Raw genomic sequence first — 19,743 nt, 5'->3', positions numbered from 1 at the left:
GAGGGAGGTGGCGGGGGTGACCTCGCCCTCCCGCCCGGGGACCGATGAGGCCGGGGGCGCCCCTCTGCGAGCTTGGCTTGGCGCTCGCGGGGTCGTCGTTCCGCGGGCGCAGGCCCGGCCGGGCGGGTGCGGGGCGGGAGGTGGCGCCGGGCGCTGAGTGGCGGCTCCGGGTCCACCCCTGGCGCGCCGGTGCGGGCGGGAGGCGGGAGGCGGGGAGCGCAGGGGCGGCGGCGAGAGGGAGCGCAGCAGCGAGCATGTGCCGCGGAGCTCAGTAACCAGGGACGACCGCGGCAACACCGCGGCCGCGTCGGCGCCCAGCCCAGCGCAGCTCCGCGCCGCGGCGCCCGGAGAGGGCGGCGGCCGGACGGCCCGGGCCTGCCAAGCGGCTGCCCCGCGCCCCGGGCACCGCGCCGCGAGCCGCAAACAAAGGCGCGGCCCCGGCCCGCCGGCCCCCCGCGCACCCCGCCCCGGCCCAGCCACTCCCGCTGGGCGCCCCGACGGGGTCCGGCCCGGGGCGCGGGGGCCGCGGCCGCCGAGGATGGGGAAATCCAACAGCAAGTTGAAGCCTGAAGTCGTGGAGGAGCTGACCAGGAAAACCTACTGTGAGTGCGCGCGCCGGGACCCCCGCCCTGCGCTGCCGGGCGCTGCCTCCGCCCCCTCGCGCCCCTCCCCCCACGCGCGGTCACCACCCCCACCCCCCGCCCAGCGTCCGCTCCGGGCCAGCTCTCCGCTCCCCACGACGCCGCCACCCTGCCTTGGCCATCCCCTGCCCTGCACCCGCCCCGGGCCCCTCGGAAGCTCCCGGCCGCGCCCCCAGCCCCACACCTGGCCCTATTGTTCTAGGACACCCCCCAACCATGCGCTCCCGGGACGTGTGCCGCCTGTCCGCGAGCGCGGGGCCACCCCCGGGCTCGGAGGGAAGCCCCCAGCCCCCCCGCGGCCCCCCCCCAGCAGAACTGTCCAAAAGGACAGGGGTGTGCAAGGGCGAGGGGCGGAGAGGGGGCGCCTGCTTGCGAGGTGGCTCCGGCTGCGCGGAGCCGACTGGCACGAGCGCAGCGGGGCGGGTGATTCATGCATCACGGTGCCGCCGCTACTGCCGCTGCCGCTGCCGCCGCCGCTGCTGCCGCCGCTACTGCTGCTGCTGCTGCGAGGTTGGCCTGTCGCCCCCTCCCTGGCCCTGATCGTGTGTGGTGCGGTGGTGAGACTTGTCAGAGAGCTCACGGCAGCGGCAGCGGTGAAGGGTCCTGGGCATCCTCTTGGCTGCAGGGTTTATAGGCTGAATTCTCCTCTGGCCCAGATTGCACCTTCCCAGCTTCTATCTGTATCTGCCAGGCTGGGAAATGGGTTTCTACAGCCCTGGGTGATCTGGTCCATCTCATCTTTTAACCGTCTGGGGCACCCCTGAGAGGAGGGTCTGTCAATTTCAGATTTCTCTAGATCTGTCCCAGTGTGTCTCTCTCCACTTGCCCAACTTCGCAACTCTCCGGTCGCCTCATCTCTCCAGTTTCTCTGTACCAGACTTCTCCCTTCCCTGCAAGCCTCTTGGAGATGTCCCAGCGTGCCAAGGGTTAATGGCACTGGGTCCTGACCACACGGTCTTTCTTTTAGGGTCTTTCTTTTGGGGGATCGGAGGAGGACTGCTGAGTGGTCTGGAAGGGCTTCTGCCTGGGGATCTGACTTGGAACGGGGCAGGGGCTCTGGGCTTGGGTTGGGATTCTGAGCCCGTACCTGGGCGGCTGCGTGGGTCCAGTCGCTCTGTGCCCTCCCTAGACGGAGGCAGATTGACCGCCACCTCCACGCGTTGATGGAGGCTTGGGAGGCAGCTTGTGATGGTGCATTGCACAACCTCTGCTCGCCCCTCCCCCCACTCCATTGGTCTTCTGGGCACGTTTGCAGGTCTGTCCAAGCCCACACTTCAGCTCCGTGCCCCTCACCCCCATGTGCTTGGATTGAAGGGGTCTTTCCTGAGTGGGTGCTAGGCCACTGGGAGGTACTGGCCCCTCTCCAGTGGAATTCTGCAGCAAGGCGCTCACATCCCAGTAGCTGCTCCTTGAAGGGCTGAGGCTCTGAGGACCAGGGACTCCGTCCTTGCTGCTCTTACCTTCTTTCCGAGGTGGATAGGTGGCCCTTTCCAGTTTGGCTGCTGTTTTGTGAGATTTGCTGGGCCTTCCTTCAGGCTCTGTCCAGCTGCGGCCTGTAGCTGTCAGCAGGCAGGCTGCACACGGGGCTTCCCAGGCCCCTGGGCTTGGGGAGGCAGAGGGTCCAGTGGGTTTCAAAGGAAGAGTGAGCTTGGGCTGCACCAGGGTGTCTCTATCACCTGCGAGCTGAGTGGAGCCAGGTTTCCTGCTTCTGGAGCACATCGCGCACCAAGCTCCTTGCCTCCCTAACGCGTTCAATCCTCACAGTAGTTCCGGGACCCAAGGTCCCAGGGCCCGTCAGCAGGCAGTGTCAGGACTCGAACTCAGGCCTGTCTGGCCCCCAAGTTAATCCCCTTGAGAGACCTCAGAGCTCACGCTGAGAAATCTGGAGGGGCTTTTTTTCTGTGTGTCCCTTTCCGATTTCTAAGCCCGTGATGGTGGCCTCTGGGTTGGGAAGGCACCTGGGGCGGTCATTTTGTCCATCGCCCTCTCTCTGGGCAGATCTGTCAACTTTGGGAGAAGACGAGTCAACAAGGCCTTGTTAGGAATCAGGCCCATGGTGCTGGGCTGGGCCGGGCTATTTTAGAAGGCCTTTGGAGAGCTGGAACAGTTTCGATGAGGGAGAGAGTGAGCCGGGTACTTTTCCTCTAGGGCTCTTATTGGGTTTGGGCTGAGGGAGGTCGTGTTGGGCTCGTGGGATTTCTGTCTATCTCCCTTGCTGATGTCGGCTCCCTCAGGGCAGGCCCTTCCCTGTCGGGTTGCATTGGCACTTAGTAGGGCCACAGGTATCTGTTGAATGAAAAGTCTCCCGGCAGGAACAGCAGGAAAAGCCTCCAGCCTGTTCTAAGGCCCCAGATGGGCCTCCTTTGGCCGGGGCGTGAAGCCGTCTGCTCTTTGTTCAAGGGGTTCTGTGTGTTATACGGGGTCAAGAGAGGAGCGCTTAGGAAGGACTCTCAAATGTCAGAATCTCCTGGAGGGTCCGTTAAACACCAAGGTGCCTGGGTCTGGTCGCCCTCCCAGATTTCCGATTCTTAGAGCCTGGGCCGGGCCCAGGAATTTGTACCCTTAACGAGTGTTTGTCATGCAGACCTTGGTTCTGAGGAGTCCCAGTTGAAGACCCGCAACTGGTTCTAGGAGTCCTGGCATGTGTAAGCATCACCTGGTGTCCTAGGCCACCTCGGCATCCCACAGCCAGCCACAACGCCGAGGGGGGCCTAGAGGGGAGCCCCAGATGTTCATGCCCAAGTCAGTGCTGGCTGCCATCCTTGGTGGTGAGTCTCCTGCTCTCTGGAAAAGACTGTCTTGGTGATCTGTGTGTGTGAGGACGCAGGAGGAGTTCTGAGAGCTCCAACCGTGTGGCCCTCCCTCGGCACATCTGGAGTCAGCCTAGCTAAACCTCTCTGTCATTCAGCTTTAACACTGCAGAGCAGACTTTTTTCCCTCCGCTGCGGAAGAGATTTTGTAAGTCATCAGCGCCCCGTAACCCAATCCTCACCCTCCCCGGCACAGTTCACATCCAGGGGCAGCAGGAGGTTTGCGAGAGACGGAGGCCCCACCCAGCCGGGACTCATCAAACAGTGCTCGGTGTGGCCAGCAGCCCGGTTTCTGTGAGGTCTGGCCCACTTTTGTGCAGTTTGTTGGTAAGGATATTGTCATCCCTGTGTGCCCAGACTGTGGGACAGGCCAGTCCTTCACCTAACTGAGCCTCAGTTTTCTCAACTGCAAAATGGGTGTGCTCATGGTCCCTGACTCCAAGGGCATGTAAGGAGGCAACAAGATGATTCACATACAACAGAGCATAAGGCGTATGGTAAGAGGTCCCTGATGCGTGACACACACTTGTCAAGGATGCGAGGATGCATGTTAGTGATCGTTACTAACACGTTGTTTTGACTACACAATTGGGCTTCATCCTGAACCGGTCGTAAATACATCTTGTGAGCAAAGTTCATCTCTCCATGAAGGAACCTCCCTACGGCCCTGGTCTTTGTGCCTGGCACTCAGGAGGCGTGGAAAGATGGGACTTTGGGTTTGCCCGAACCTTAGCAGGTTCTTGTTTTACCTGCTGCAGTGTCTCCCCCACCCCCATCCCACTTGTTAATTTTGAGGCTGCCCTGACCTGCCCTTCACTGAGTGCTCACTCTGTCCTGGGCACAGAGATGGAGATGTGAACGAGAGAGATGTAATTCCTGCCCTCGGGTGGAAACTAGCCAGGTCGTCCGGAAAACCGAGCTTGCGGGGCTCAAGCCGTCTGTCGTGGTCTGAGCTGCATCCGTTTAAAGACTTCTGGGCCAAGCCAGCCAGCTTGGACTTCTGGGCCAAGCCAGCCAGCCTCCTGGGGAAGGCAGAACCCTCCACCCTCTCTCCCCCTTATTCTCTCCCCGTGGTGCTCGCGGCTCTCCCCACACCTCCTTCCAAAACTCAGAGGAGGTCCCCTCCTCCCTCTGCTCTTGTTGCCAATCTTGGGTCTCTTCGGCCTTTCCCCTGATGCCAGAATGGTGGGAGGGGCATCTGGATGCGGGAGTGGTCAGGGTAAGCCAGCAGCTGAAGTGTCTGCAGCCCAGAGCAGAGAAGGGGACCCCCAGGAGTCTGGTGGGGAGATGCTGGATGTCACCAGCCTCTCTGGCTTTGGGAAGGGTCGCATGAGGGTCCCTTCCTGTAGAATAAGGAATACTCTTTGATTGGTGCTTCTCCCACCCAACTCTGCTCGACCAGGGAGGGCAAGACATTGCCTTGGGGGGAGGCAGTATCTGGCACCCATCTTAAGATAACTGAGCGAGTTGGGGCGTGGAGGGCCCCACAGCCGAGAAACGGATAAGCCACCCAGGAGAGGGAAGGCCCTGAGGGAGGGAGGCGGCTTCTGCGATCCCTCTGCCTCCTGTGTGCATGCGGGTAAGACCAGGGAGGCCGCTCCCCGACTCCACTGAAGGCTAAACAGCAGCAGCAGGAGGAATCGAGGTTAGACTCTTACAGCCGGGCTGGGCAAGAAATATCAAGCCTGTTGTAAACTCAGTATCCTGGAGAATGGGCTGGGTCCTCACTCGGGCTCTGTGACCTTGGGCAAGTTGCTTACCCTCTCTGCGCACCAGTTTGCTCATCTGCAGTACCTGCCCACGTGACTCTGTGGATCTAAAGGGGAGAGGGCTTGGAGGTCCGAGCGTGAGCCAGAAGGGGAGGGGACGCTGTTTAGCCACAGAGTCTCAGGGAGGGAAGTAGACCCCGGGGACCAGATGTGCCAGGGTTCTGGCCCTGTCCTTGGGCAAGCCCCATCTCATGGAGCTTCACTTTCCTCCTCTGGAAAACAGGCATCAGGGGGGCCCCAGAGGTGGGAGGGATCTGCGCACTTGAAGGGTCCAGCATGGTGCCTGGTTCTGGGGGGACCCTTTAAACCTCTCCTGGTGGCAACTGATCCTCAGAGGCAAGTCCTCTGTCCTCCAGTGCAGGACGGGCCCACTGGCTTACAGCCACCCCTTGCCGAGAGAAGCAGAGGTCAGAGAGGGGCAGGGACTCCCCCGGGGCCCAGAGCCCAGGCCTCCTCCAAACACCTCTTCCGGCTCTTTCTGCATCCCCCAGCTCCATCCACCCCCATCCCCACCCTAGAGAGTTCTGGCATGTCACATCTCACAGTGTCAGGTGAGAGCCCTTCCTCCTGGCCGCGGCCTTGGGATTGGGCCCAGATTCCTCTGCTCCCAAGGCCAGGCCTGAGCCCCTCTGGGGCAGATGCAGCCGGCCAGTGCACTGGGCTCACGCCATCCCTCACCAAGGGCCCCAAAGGCCGTAGGAAGGGTTTTGGACATTTTCCCAGATGGGCGGGGCCGGGGGTGGCCGTCTATGGATGGAGGTGGTGGAGACGTTAGATTTGGGTTTGGATATCCTTTTAGCATGTAGTCCCTAGTATGGAGGGGGTTGGAATCAAGGCCGGGTGATCATGGTGATAAATTGGGGGTATCACTGGGGGTGACGTCAAGGACACATCCTACATATATTTAGGAGGAAGACTCCAATAGGACTTGGTACATAGGTTTCATTACCTTGTAAATTCGGGATTATATACTTTTTAACTTCTCAAAATCTGACAGCTGTGAATGTTTGCCCGTGATTTTGTAACAGTGCCTCATATGAATGTAACATATTTTATTTAATCGCTGGCCATTGGACATTTAGGTTGGTTTTTTTTCTCTCTAATATAAACAGTGCTTGAGAATCATCTCTGTACTAAATCTCGGCACGAACATCTTTGTAGTAAATCTTTGCACATGTCTCTTCTTGAAGATAAATTTCCCCAGATGAAGTTGTCGTATTAAAGGCTGGGAACATCTTAAAAGACTTTTGATTGAAAAATTGTTCAACTGCTCTCCACAAAGTACGTTCCCATTTATATTTTCAGCAAAAGGGGATGGGAGAGTGCCTGTTTCCCCGCATCCTTGCCAGCACTGAGTGTTATTGTTTTTCTTAATAATTGCCAACTTGATGAGGAAGAGAAGAGTAGCTCACTGTTTCAATATTCATTTCTTTGATTAGTATAAGATAAAATCCTGGAATCTTTGAGCTAGAGGAGACTTTGGGGTCATGTAGTCCAAAGTCCTTGTTTTACTAATGGACCAGTCGAGTGCCAGAGAGGTGAAATATCTCTTGCAGGGTCACATGGCAAATACCCGGGGCAGGTTGACTCCTGTCGGGTGCCTCCCATGGTGCCGTGATGGGTTGCCTGCTGGGGTGGAGATGAAGATGTCTTGCTTTCTTCATTGAAGCTGGTGGGGTTCATCTTGTCCTAAATCTCTCTTGCTCTCCAGTAAGGAAAAGAAAAACCAGTATAAATTAAAAAGAGGTTCCTCCTTACTGTCATCATGAGACGAAACACTTTGCACAAGTGGTCTGTCTACCACGGCAGAGATCGTCATAAATTAACACGCCAGGTTTCCAGGTAATGTGAAGTTGGGGTCAGGTTCCCGGCTGGGGTGGGACAGCAGAGTGGTGAGGGCTTGCCGGCCATGTGACCCTGGGGAGCCCCTCACCCTGCTGAGCTCTGGGTGCCAGGTGTGTGCCGTTGGCAGGCACAGGGACCGACACCTAGTAAGTGCTCAGTAAATGTCCTCGCAGGAATGGGGCTGCTTGGCCGTCAGAGGCAGGGGACGGTTCGCGGCCACCCCCCTGGGAGGTAACAGCGTGAGCTGTCACAGGCCCTCGGCTGAATTGGGAGGGAATGGTAAATGCACACGGCTTCTGTGTTTGGCCTGGCCGGTAGCTGGATCGTTCTGGGAGCTGGGGAGGGCGGGCCGGCTCCAGAGTGCTGGGTTTTAGGATCCTGCGTGGACGCGGGCCTGGAGGACTGGAGACACACCTGCTTGGGGTTCTGTCCCAGAAGCACTGCAGCCTGGACAGTGACTTTCGAATCACTAGCCCCCCCCCCCGGGCCTCGGTTTCCCGCTCTGTGCAATATTCAGATTGCCAGATGGTGAGACTTCCGTGGGGCAGCTCCTCCGGGGCCCCAGGGACGGAACGTGCTCGGGCTCCGGTGTCTGATGACGTGGACTCTCTGGCTGGCTCAGCCACGGGCAAGTCTTTTATCTCCTGATGCCTCAGTTTTCTCATCTGTGAGTTGGAGAGTATAATGCCCTCATAACACAGGGCTGTTGCGTGCGGGGTTAGAAACAGCAAAGACACTGAGTTTGGTGGCTTGGGTGCTCCCCGTAGCTCATCAGTGGTCATGGAGACCCCGTAACCGGCAACGAGTAAGGATCAGAGGCTGTCGCCTCGGCCGGAGTCTGGCATTAAGCATGCCAGCCCAGCTCAGCGTTGATGTGTTCGTCACCCACTCCTCCCAGGAGCCGTGCATGGTCCCCACTTTACAGGTGGGGAAACTGAGTCTCAGAGGGGACCGGCGCTGGCCCAGGGCCACACATCTGGTGAGTGGTGCAGGGGAAATTGACCCTGGGCTGTGATGAGGGGCCCTGTGCAGTTGGGGGGCGTCAAGAAGCTTCGGTGCAGGGGTGCGGGTGAGCATGAGTGAGTGTGGGTGTGCAGCCCTGGCTCACGTGGGCATGCTCCGAGTGTGAGTGACGGGGTCGTGGCATGTGTCAGGAGTGAGTGAGCGGCACGTTGGTGTGTGTGACGGCAGGTCTGAGCAGGTTGTAATGTAGGTGTGCAAGGGGGGTGGGGGCACTCAGGTGGGAGGCACAGACAGGCTGGGCCCTGGATCAGAAGCTGATTGCTCAGCTGCCTGCCCTGGGGCCAGGTGACGTGGCTGCCACGTCTCTCCCCTTCTGCCCTGGCCTCGATGGTCTCTGGGAGCCCCTCTGCCCTCGAGCAGTGGGGAAATGTCATTGGTAGGAGTGACAGTGATGATGACTCTTGTTTACCAAGTGGGCACTTGGTGCCAGGAGTGTTGAGTACAGATTTTCCCTCCTGTGTTCTCACCGCAGCCCTTGGAGGAGGAACTATTATGCCCATTTTACAGATGAAGAAAAGGAGGCCCGGGCAGGTTCAGGGACATGCCCAAGGCCTCCCGGCCAGTCAGTGGCCAAGCTGGGGCTCAGGCTTAGACCTTTGTCTTGCCAAAGCCATGCCCTTCCCACCCCGTGCCCGCCTCCCATGTCCTCTGTGAGCCTTGTAACCTTAGAGCTGCTGCCAAGAGTAGTGAGTGTCCCATCACTGGAGGCATTCAAGCAACTGCTGGAGTGTCAGACACTGCCAGGCGTCCTGGATTCCTGGGCAGGATGTGAGGTTGGGTGGTGGGGTGGTAGGATCCTTCCAGCTGGGAACACACAGCCCTACTGGTCTTTTTTTTTTTTTTCCTCTCTCTTTTTTTGGCCGCACCAAGCAGCTTGCAGGATCTTAGTTCCCCAACCAGGAATTGAACCCGAGTCCTCAGCAGTGAAAGTGCGGAGTCCTAGCCACTGGACCACCAGGGAATCCCCAGCTCTACTGGTCTTGCCGTTCTGCTTCCTGCAGGGGACTGGGGGCAGCCTCACTTGGCTTCCTGTGGGATGGAGGCACAGTCGAGGCCTTCAGTACGGTGACAGGAGGAGGGTCGTGACAAGTCCAGGGAGCATCACTAAGCGTGTACAGCGGGCTGGGCCGCACCCAGGCCTCTGAGGCTTTCTTAGCCTTTGCCCCATCCGGGTGGGGCCTTGGGTGCTAAGGCGCAGCCCGAGGATGAAGCCGTGGAGGCCCAGAGTGCCCCGGCCATCCTGCCCTGCCCGTGCCTGGCGTGGCCTGGGGGCCTCAGGAAGTGTCTGTTGGTCAAGGGAGAGACCAAGTCCTCACGGGTGCCATGCGGGGCTCAGAGGCACGGTGACAGAGAGGACCTTGGGGTCTGGAGGTCTGGTAGCAGTATCCTGGGGGATTGTAAGCACCTTGAGGGTAGGGACGCATGTGGTGGATTTGGGCGTTTGTTCAGTGCCCAGCCGGGAGCTGTGCACGGTGCAGGCCTGTGAGTGCCTCTGGGTAAGGCTTGGGCTTTCCAAAGTGCTTGCCATGTGTTGCTTCGTTCTGCTTCTCTGCTGACCGGGGCGGGGCCCACCTGTGTCCCTGACCTGCAATCAGATGGGGGTGGGGAATTGCCAGGGAGCTAAGAGTCTGGGGTCCTGGTTCCAGCCCAGTTTGCTGTGGCTGCGCCTCTCAGGGTCTCAGTGTCCCCATCTGTCCCACTCTCAGTGATATGGATGTCACCTTTTCTCAGCCCCAGGGAACCCTGACGGTACCATCTAGGAGGCCGTGCTCCCCACCAAGGGAGTCTGGGTTGAGGTTGCCCAGGATGGGCTCAGGGCAGCTGTTGGCCCTGGCACTCCTGGTCTCAGGAGGTGGCCCCAGGAAGCTGGCGGCACATCCAGGCCACCGTGCTCTGGATTCCCTGGCAGGGGAGAAGGAGGAGAGCGGAGGAATGTGGCTTTGAGGAATGTTTAACCCAAGGCAGAAATAGCACTCTGCATTTTTTATTTCAGGCTTGGGTTTTCAGCTAGGAAGTGGGCTCAGAGCGCCGTTCTCTTTCTCCAGGCTCCACCAGCTCCCCCACTGCTCTGGCCTTTTGGGGACAGGAAGTGGCCTCTTTTTTTTTTTTTTTAGAAGTAAGAAACTGCTGTGGGAACCAGAAAGGACCGTGGATTTGGAGGCAGACAGAGCTAGGTTCAAATCCCCTGTTCTCCAGTTCCCAGCCCTGTGATCACTTCCTGCCATGAACCCCTGCTTTCTCTTCTAGGGAACTGCGGGGAGGGGGACGGCAGCTGAGTTCCTCCTCAGGGACCAGCCGGGCCTGGGTACAGAGCCCAGCTCCTCTCATCAGCTCTGGGATCTTGGCCGAGCCCTTTCCTATTGAGCTTCCTCACTTCATCTGTAAAATGGGCAGCTGTTGCTAACCCTGCCTCCCAGTGTGGTGGATGGAATGAGTGTGAAACTATTGGCAAAAGGGCCTGGCACACGCTAGGCTCTCGAAATCCCTCCTCTGAGTCCTGGTGGCCTCACACATAAAATGGGAAAACGCCTCCTGCGGGAGAACTGAGGGTCCTCACCTGGGCGAGGGGCGGCTGAGACCGCCTTCCATCTGACCGTCTGTTTGCCTCGTTCCTCTGAGCCTGAGCAGGACCCACCCCTGCCCACACTCAGCTTGCATCAGCGCCCAACGTCCCCTTCCATGGAGGTGCCCTGGGCCCAGCCAGTGCCCGCCCCAGACCTGGCGGTGAGGACCTGTTTAACCCACCTTCTTGCCGTTCGGCTGTGAGCGCCGTGAGGGTGGGACGCGTCTGGTTTCACAGTTCACTGCTGCATCCCTGCTCCTAGGACAGAGCCTGGAGCACATTTGTTGGAATGAAGGAAGAAACAAATCCATAAACAGACAAGCTAATGAATGAACGACATTTCTTTTCTTTTTTTTCCTTTCTTTTTTTTTTTTTTTTTTTGGCCACATGGCATGTGGGATCTTAGTTCCCCCACCAGGGATCGGACCTGGGTCCCTGGCAGTGGAAGCGTGGAGTCTTAACGGCTGGACCACCAGGGAAGTCCCTAAACGACGTTTCTTCTCATCCATCTCAGGTCTTTGCTCTCCATTTGTCTGGCCTCCTCCTACCTCCTGGCCTGGGTGACGAGGGGCTTAACACATCTCGGGGGGGCGGGGTGGTCCTCAGAAGTCAGGTGCTGGGAGGCTGGGCCTCAGCAGGTGAGGCTTAGCAAAGACCCCAGCCCCTCTCACCGTCTGGGGCTGGGGAGCCGGGGAGGGGTCCAGCCAGCCAGCTTGGCCCCTCCTCCTGGGCCCCTCCTTCTCCTTTCTCTTTGTAGGAACCAAAAGATTCCTGTTCAAAGGCAGGAGATGGGGCTATTTTTGGCACTGTGGGGGAAAAAGCCAACGCTTCCCTTCTGTTCAAAAATATATGGTGTATGTGCTGGGCAGGCAAGGAGCTAGACGAGCTCAAAGCCTGTGCTGGCGGGGCTCCTGTCTCCCGGCACCCGTCGCCCTGCCACCCTCCGTGGCTCGGTAGCCTACAGGGCCACGTTGGGTGATTATTGTTTCCAGGCTGCCTATGATGAGGCCCTTGCTGGGCCTGAGCAGGACGGGATCTTAATTAAAACCAACAGTGGCCAAAATACAGGAGAGGAGCCTGCTAGCTGCTCTCACCTTCATTCGTGTTTCCTCCGCTCTGGCTTCGTGGAGGTGGGTGAGTGGTCATGAGAAGCATTCTGGACGCAGCTTGGGGAAGGAGGCCCATTCTCTCACAGCTGGAGGCCCTGTGTACCCGTGTGGGCAAGTCTGGCCGAGGGCATCCCCGGGCCGCTCTGCCACCCTTCACTGCCTAATGTAGAAACTGTTTGTGGAACAGCTGTTTCCTGCCAGGTCCCGTGGGTGCCAGGACATGAGGCACATTGGATGGATGGATTTCTGGCCCTCGTGGCATTCACAGCTTGGTGAGGAAACAAGACAGAGCGTTGCACAACGCTATGGGAGCCCACCGGTTCTGTGGTGCACCTGGGAGGGCTTCTTGGAAGAGGCAGCATTTCAGCGGAGACCCAAGAGTAGGGCTGCCAGACATAACTAAACAGTTATTCATTGTTTATGTGAAATTCGAATTTCACTGGACATCCTGTATTTTTATTTGCTAAATTTGGCAGCCCTACCTGAGGGAGAAGTAGGAGTTGAGAAGGCACAGAGAGGTTTTGGGGGCGGGGGAGGGCTTATGCGAGATGTTGAGAGCGTTTCAGACAGAAGGAACAGTGTGTTCCGGGTCTGGAGGCCTCGAGGCTGCAACTCTGAGGCCCTGGAAACCCGGAGCGGGGGCGGGAGTGTAGAGGGGATGCACGGTGAGCCAGAGGCCTAGCGGGGTAGCCCCTCGGAGGGGCCGGCTGACCAGCAGGGAGGGCCCCACCCGGAGGGCACACTGATGGAGCTAGTCTTGGGAAACAGGCAAGGACACAGGGCACACTAGGGGAGACAGGGCCCTCCTTGGGCGAAGGAGGCACCAGTGGGCGTTTTGGGTCAGGGTCAGGGTCCAGCCTCTGGGGGGCTCTGGCCAGGCTGATGGGTGTGCGGCACTCTAGTGGTTGTGACCTTAAGGACGGTGTCCGATCCGGCTCATGTCTGAGCTGTGACGAAGACCAGCCCAGCGTGTCCCACCCCCTCCCAGGGCTGGGGATGAAGCAAGGAAGTGGGGGCTATGGCTGGGGGGACGGGGTGGATAGGAGGAGTGGCAACTGTCCACGGCTTCCTGTAGCCCCCTCCTCTCCCAGCTGCTCACGTTATTGGCCCTGGTCATCCTGCCTCGTCTTTGGGTGCTGTGACACCTTTGTTAATAATAGTAGCAATTGTTAGTATCTTGGAGCCCTTTGCTGTGCTCTGTCCCCGTAGCCAGAGGAAGCTCCACGTTGTGGCAGATGTGGCTTCTGGTGGTCCCCTGGCCTCACCACTCTCTGTATCGTCTCTGGGTTTTGGACATTGCGCCCCACCCCCCTTGCTGGAATGCGCTTTCTCTTTGCCTGCTGAAGTCTGATCGTCCTTTCTGTGTCAGCCTAAGCGCCCTGTCCCCAGGGAGCACGCCCTGACCCCCCTGCTTGGGTCGGGTTCCAGCTTTACACTTTCCCTTCTTATCACGGCAGATAATTAGACAGCTGTGTGGTCGTGTGCTGTAGGTCCGCATCTACTGTTCCATCAGGGCCTCGGAGGACAGGGGTCGGGGTCTGGGTCACTGCTGTGTTCCCTGGCCCATTTGAGTGCTCAGAAATTAATTGTTGGATGAATGAAGGGGTGAAAAATCCCATTTGTTCCTTCTAACCACCCTGCAAGGAAGGTATTTGTCACCACCACCATCCCCATTTTACAGGTGATGAAACTGAGGCTCAAAGAGGTGAACCCAGTTTCTCCAGGTCACACAGGGGCTAAAGAATGACTCAATTCAGAAAAAGACCTTTCCTGTTGACCAGGTGCCTCAGGGCCTCCCACAGCCTCTGACCTTGGCAGGTGCTTGGAAAATGTTCATGAAATTGGACTGAACCAAACCCCTGAGCACTCGGCTCTGAAATGTTTGAGAGGTTCTCCACCAGGAGTCCTGAGAAAATCCCACATGCCGACCGTTTCCCACGGTCTCAAAGGAAGCAGAAGGTGTGGTTCACTTCCTTCAGGACTTACCACTCTTCTGGAAGATTCAGAGTCTGGCAGTAGAGATGGCTTGAACCAGGGAGTAGTTGGAGTCTTACCTTGGGGTGTGTGTGTGTGTGTGTGTGTGTGTGTGAGAGAGAGAGAGAGAGAGAGAGAGAGAGAGAGAGCCCATGTGTAGCCACCAGGGCAAGTCCATTTATTAGCCAGGAATAACTGAGTTTTAGAAAACTAAAGTAGGCATGTCTACTTTCCAACTTACCCACCTAAATCGAGCATAACACGTGCATTCTACAAGAACGGGTACACGCTGAGTGCCTACTGTGTACCAGACGCTGTTCTGTGGCTGTGATGTAGGCAGACCCAGATCCTGCCCACGGAGCCCCCAATGATTGGGGAAGGACAGAATTGGAAAATACGGGCCATCACAAAGATGAGAACAAAACCACTCCTTGTACTGTCTCTCTGACATCACTGTCGTTAACATTTTCACCTGTTCCTTCTAGTCTTTTCTCTGTGTACACAGCTATGGTAGGCTTTATCATCCTCAGTTTCCTGACGAGGTTCAGAGAGGTTAACTGATTTGTCCAAGGTCACACAGCCAGGACATGGGAGAGCTGGAATTTGAACCCCCACTTAGTCAAAGCAAGTTGTTAATAGATCAGCAAATATTGAGGACCTTTGCTTCGGAGCCCCGGTGGCCCTTTGTTGGGGATTCAGAGAAACCAAAGATTCAGTGGGACCAGACAGCGAAGTTCAGGAAGCAGTCAGGACGTTAAAGGTTATTCTCAGAATGTTTTTGTGTGACGTTTTAAACACTGCACTTCTGCACAAGCTCTGAAGTCACCCAGACCCTGGTTCTGGTCCCAGCTCCACTGCAGACTGACTTTGGTCCTTGGGCAAGTGGCTTCAGCTCTAAGGGCCTCAGTTTCCTGATCTGTATAATGGGATAATCAAAACCATGCTGAACCACAGCATGGTTCGGGCACTGAATGCGATTCAGGCCTGTGGAGTGCCTAGTCTGGGACACAGACAGTCGTGCCGAGTGAATGGCAGCTCTTTCGTCTTGCTGTTCCTGGAAACCACAAGACGAATGACATCTTCCTGCAGTTTTACTTGAGAACATTTTGGCAAAAGTTATTTAACTTACATAGAAATGAAAATCAATGCACTTTGTAACTTTAAAGTAAAACAAACATCTATAAATGATGGAACAGAATGCAAAATCTGCAGAAATATTTGAGCTAAAACACAAGATTTGAACTACACCTTATTTCGGTGGCTGCCTAGGCTCTGCCTCTCACTCCCGGGGGCAGGGGCACTGGCCTTCTCCCCTCAGGGGGTCTGGGGAGGGCACCTTTGGGGAGCCCTTGGACTCTTCTACCACATGGCCCTGCTCCAGGGACCAAGCAATTTCACCTACCTGTGAACTTGTCAGAGTGAACATTCTTTTTTTTTTTTTGCAGTATGCGGGCCTCTCACTGTTGTGGGCTCTCCCATTGCGGAGCACAGGCTCCGGATGCGCAGGCTCAGCGGCCATGGCTCACGGGCCCAGCCGCTCCGCGGCATGTGGGATCCTCCCAGACTGGGGCACGAACCTGCGTTCCCTGCATCGGCAGGCGGACTCTCAACCACTGCGCCACCAGGGAAGCCCTTTTTTTTTTTTTTTTAAATTTATTTTTGGCCGCGTTGGGTCTTCGTTGCTGTGCGCGGGCTTTCTCTAGTTGTGGCAAGCGGGGGCTATTCTTCATTGCGGTGTGCAGGCTTCTCATTGAGGTGGCTTTTCTTGTTGCGGAGCACGGGCTCTAGGCGCATGGGCTTCGGTAGTTGCAGCACGCGGACTCAGTAGTTGCGGTTCGTGGGCTCTGGAGCGCAGGCTCAGTAGTTGTGACACACGGGCTTAGTTGTTCCGTGGCATGTGGGATCTTCCCAGACCAGGGCTTGAAAATGTGTCCCCTGCATTGGCAGGTGGATTCTTAACCACTGTGCCACCGGGGAAGCCCCAAAGTGAACATTCTTACCCCATTTGTCAGATGAGAAAACTGAGGCTTGGAGTGGGAAATGAATCACAAAGATTCAAGCTCTGTTTGGTAAATCTGAAAGCGAGAAGGGTCACAGCATCCAGGAGAAAGATGGAGCCCAGGGGCCTGGCTCTCCAGTGGAGGTACCGCCAAGGGGCACTTGGCTGGGCAGGAGCCGCTGCTCCCCAAGTCTCATGCACCCCAGTGCCTGGCCCACAGCAGGTGCTCGGCGAGGGCTTGCCATGGCTTAGGGGTGCTTGGTGTGCGGCCCCCTTCTTGGGGATGATCATCGCCGGGCTAAAGCCTTCTTGAGTTTGGGCTCCAGAGTCAGATGGACCTGAGCTCCCACCTCCACTCCTCTGCCACTGACCCTGTGACCTGGGACGAGTGCCTTTGCCTCTCAGTGAAGCCTCAGTTTCTTCATCAGTGAAATGGGCTGTTGGGGACCCCCTACCTCTCAGCAGAAGGGCTGATGCAGCCCAAAAGCTCAGCCAATGGAGTCGTCTGGGGCTCAGGGAGGATCCTGAGGGGCCAAGTGGGATATAGGAGATTCGAGCTGGGAATTGAGTGGCTCTGAGCAGCTTCTCACACCCGTGTTCCCTTGAGGGCTTGGCTCCTTTCTGTGTCCTGGAAAGTTTCCTAACTTAGCACGGGTCCCACAGCCTGATGCCACCAGCCACTTGTCCCGCTGCTGCCCCAGTGGCGGTGAGACCCCTGCCATTTAATTCTAATGCCGTAACTGTCATCATGATAGCCCATGTCTCCATGTGGAGCACTTGTCACATGCTGACAACGCTTTCAACCTCCTTTTGTTGGCTCTGACGGCAGCCCTGTGATGGAGGAGGAAACCATGGCTCAGAGAGGGGAGTGCATTGACCGGGGTCACACAGTAACCACGTGGTGGGTGGACCCTTCTCTGCAAAGGCCAACGGCGGGAGAGAGCCCAGGTTCTTTGGGCCACGGTCAGGTCCACCAGGCCTGAGCTCAGGGTGGCGAAGAGCAGGCCCCAGGAGCGGGGGGCTCAGCTGGCCCAGTCCCAGCCCGAACCCACCCTCTGTGGTCAGGGATCCACCATCCACTCCAGGTTCCTGAAGTCAGGCCTTACGGGCCTGAAGCTCCCCCCAGACCCCCAGGGGGCTCTTCTGCAGATGAAATAGCCCCAGAACTGCTCAGCCATCCTCCTGCCACCCCAGCGCCCTGGCCTCTCTTAGTGCGGGGGCTGGGGGCACCGGGAGGGTGTAAGGAGCGAGGCCCGGGAGGCGGTCAGAGCCTGGTCAGCTGGGTGATCGTGGACACGGTTCCCTCTGTACCCCGGGACACTGGGCGCTTTGCGAGGGTCTCCGGAATCTTGTGTATGAAGGGCTGGGTGCAGGGCTGGCAGCTGTAGTGGTGGCTCACAGGTCCGGTCCTTACCTACCCGTGGATGGCAGTCTGGTGTCCTGGGTCCTGGCGGGCGAGCCTGCACAGAAGGGTGCGGGGTGAGCGAGGCAGGCGGGGCCCCTACCAGCTGGCGCTCAGACAATGAGGGTGGAAATAGTGAGCCAGGGAGGCTGGGCCACTGCCACCCCAAGGGGAGGGCTGTAGGGTTTGGGGCTCTGGGCACCTCGCTTCTTCCGGGTCAGGGCGAGGGGCTCCTGCAGCGCCCAGCGCAGCCCAGACTGCCTGGGATTCTGGGCAGGAGGCCAGGCCTCCTTTCTGATGCAACTCAGGCCGGTCCTGGCGCCCAGCTCCCCTGCAGCTGGGCATTTATGGAGAGCAGGCACGGGGCGGGGTGGAGGGCGCTGGGTCCGCTCTCTTCCCTCCCCGGCAGAGGCGCGGGGTGCTCATCCCAGCGACAGTGACCGTGGCACTCGGGCTCCCGTGCGTGTTACCACGTCACGCCTGGTCTGCGGCAGCTCTGCTGGAGGACTCCGCTTTACATATGAGCCTGCCAGCCCCCCGCCCAAGGTCACCCGTCGCGTTAGTGCATCTGGGACCCAGCCCAGGTTATCTGGCCCGGGGGGGTGCCCACCCTCCAGTCTCCATTCGCCCCGCATGGTGTCCCTGGGCTGCTCCCTGGGCCCGGGGCCTGTGGGTCTCCATCGTCACTGACTTGCTGCCCGCAGGTCACTTCGTGGGAGCCCGGAGGTCTCAGGAGCCTCCAGAGAGGGGAGGCAGCGTGGCCACGGCAGGCAGCCCGAAGTCCCCCTGCCCCTCCCGGGGCACCAGTGCATTTCCACAGGCTGCTGGAAGCTGCTCCGGCAGTGCTGGCTGACCTCCGGGGCTGTGGGGGTGGGGAGTGATTTGGGGCTGGGGAGCTTGGCTCCTGGGGGATTAGAGAGGGCAGCTCTCCTCTCACCCAGCCCTCGGTGTGGCAGGCCCCTGCGGGTGGGAAACCCCACGGGCATTCAGTGCTCTTTTCTGCCCTCCCCGGTGCAGCCCTTCGCACTGGCACAGCCGGGTAGCGTCGCTGAGAGCGGCGGGAGGAGTCCTCTCCCCCTTCGGGGACAGGGCCGCTGAGGCCCAGACCAGGGAAGTGACAGGTCACGCAGGAGGGGGGCGGCAGACCCCTGGAATCCACGCCCCACAAGACCACCATGCTCTGCCATCTTGGCTACAGACAGCTGCCCCTCCTTGGGGATGCTGGGGTCACTGCCCCTGGAGTGGGGGAGTCAGGCTGCTGTGGGGCAGGGGGCCGCATCCTGGCCCACCAGCGTGTTCTCTCCCTTCTCTGGAGAAGCTCTGCTGGGGGGGGGACATGCCCAAATTAGGGGTGCTGGCGGCTGCTGGGTGGGGGCCAGATGGGAGGGAGGAATGGAGGTGGGAGGCTGAGAAGAGGCCGGCACAGCCCTGGGCTGGGGTGGGGGACTCCGGGCCGGCCCTGGACAGTGTTCTCGTGCTCTCCAGGGAGCCAGGATGGGTGGGACTGCCGGTAGGGCACAGAATGGGGATCCAGGAGGGGAGTTCTGGTCTGGGATGGGGGTCCCCTTTTTGGAGCATGAGGGGTCCCTGGGCTGTCAAGAGGAGGCAGAAGCCTGGAGGGAGGGGTGCAGGGTGCACATGCCGCCGCCCAGAGAGCACGTGAGGAGGCCACTGAGGCAGGGGCTTGGAGAACCCCAATATTTGGAGGCTGAGCAAAGACGGAGAGGCCTAGGGCCTGGGGAGGAGCTGTCTGAGGGGGGCTGCACTTCTGGAAGGTGTACAGTCAGTGATGTCAGGACTGATGGGAGGGTGGGATTCAGTGACAAGGGGATGCTGGCGGCCAGGTCCCAACAGCCCCCAGTTCTCTTTTTGTGTGAATCAAACCGGAGGCCCCTTTGCTAACAGTTTTCCTGCAGTGGGGGTGGCGGAGGCACGGTCAACACGCAGCCTTTGCCCCTGGAGATGGAAAGGGCCTGCAGGACAGCGGCTGGGGAGGGGGGCAAGGGCTCGCACGCAGGGTGCCCTCCACCCCTCCTGCTGCCGCCAGCGCCTCTGTGGGCCGCAGCCCCTGCTTTCTGTGCCCACCGTGTTTGAGCTGAGCTTCAATCAGGAGAGAGGTATTTTGCTTTAGGGAAATCAAAATCAGACTCAACATTTATCCTGGGCTCCAGGGACCGGCTCTCGTGTTCGCTCCTGGCAGACAAGAGCTGCGGGGAAAGGAGGGCGGCCCGGGAACGCGGCTCTGTGGGTGGAGGGGAGCAGGGGGCCCTGGGGGCACCCCTGCCACAGCAGGGGGAGGTGAAGGCTGGGCCGGGGGCAGGGGCTGGGTTCCTCTCTCCACGCCGAGCCCCCAGAAGGCTCCCTCCCGCTCTGCTGCCCCCAGCTCTCTGGGGAAGTCAGCAGGAGGGGAGTAGAGCTCAGCCCCCTGCTAAGCTGGGAATTTTCTACCCTCCTCTCAAGAAACCCTCCCGGTGACTCTGCCAGGTCGGAGCTTGGACCCCATCCTTCAGATGAGGACTCTGAGGTTCAGAGAGGTTAAGTAACTTGTTTGGAGCAACCCAGTCTACAAGTGATCAAGACAGGTCTTGAATACTGGTTTCCTAATGCG

At 58.8% G+C, this 19,743-nt stretch overlaps 1 protein-coding gene across 1 annotated transcript in view; it reads left to right on the top strand.

The window, feature by feature from the left end:
• Positions 1–457: 457 nt before the first annotated feature.
• NCS1 (neuronal calcium sensor 1) overlaps positions 458–19,743 on the top strand; it is a 57,848-nt gene continuing 38,562 nt past the window's right edge. The window contains exon 1 of the mRNA XM_030838565.2: positions 458–602. Coding sequence (XP_030694425.1) covers positions 539–602 — 64 coding nt within the window. The 5' untranslated portion in view covers positions 458–538. The remainder of the gene's footprint in view (positions 603–19,743) is intronic.

The sequence above is a fragment of the Globicephala melas genome, chromosome 6 (assembly GCF_963455315.2).
Source record: "Globicephala melas chromosome 6, mGloMel1.2, whole genome shotgun sequence".
In the NCBI taxonomy this organism is placed as follows: domain Eukaryota; kingdom Metazoa; phylum Chordata; class Mammalia; order Artiodactyla; family Delphinidae; genus Globicephala; species Globicephala melas.
This window is presented reverse-complemented; position numbering and strand designations above follow the sequence as displayed.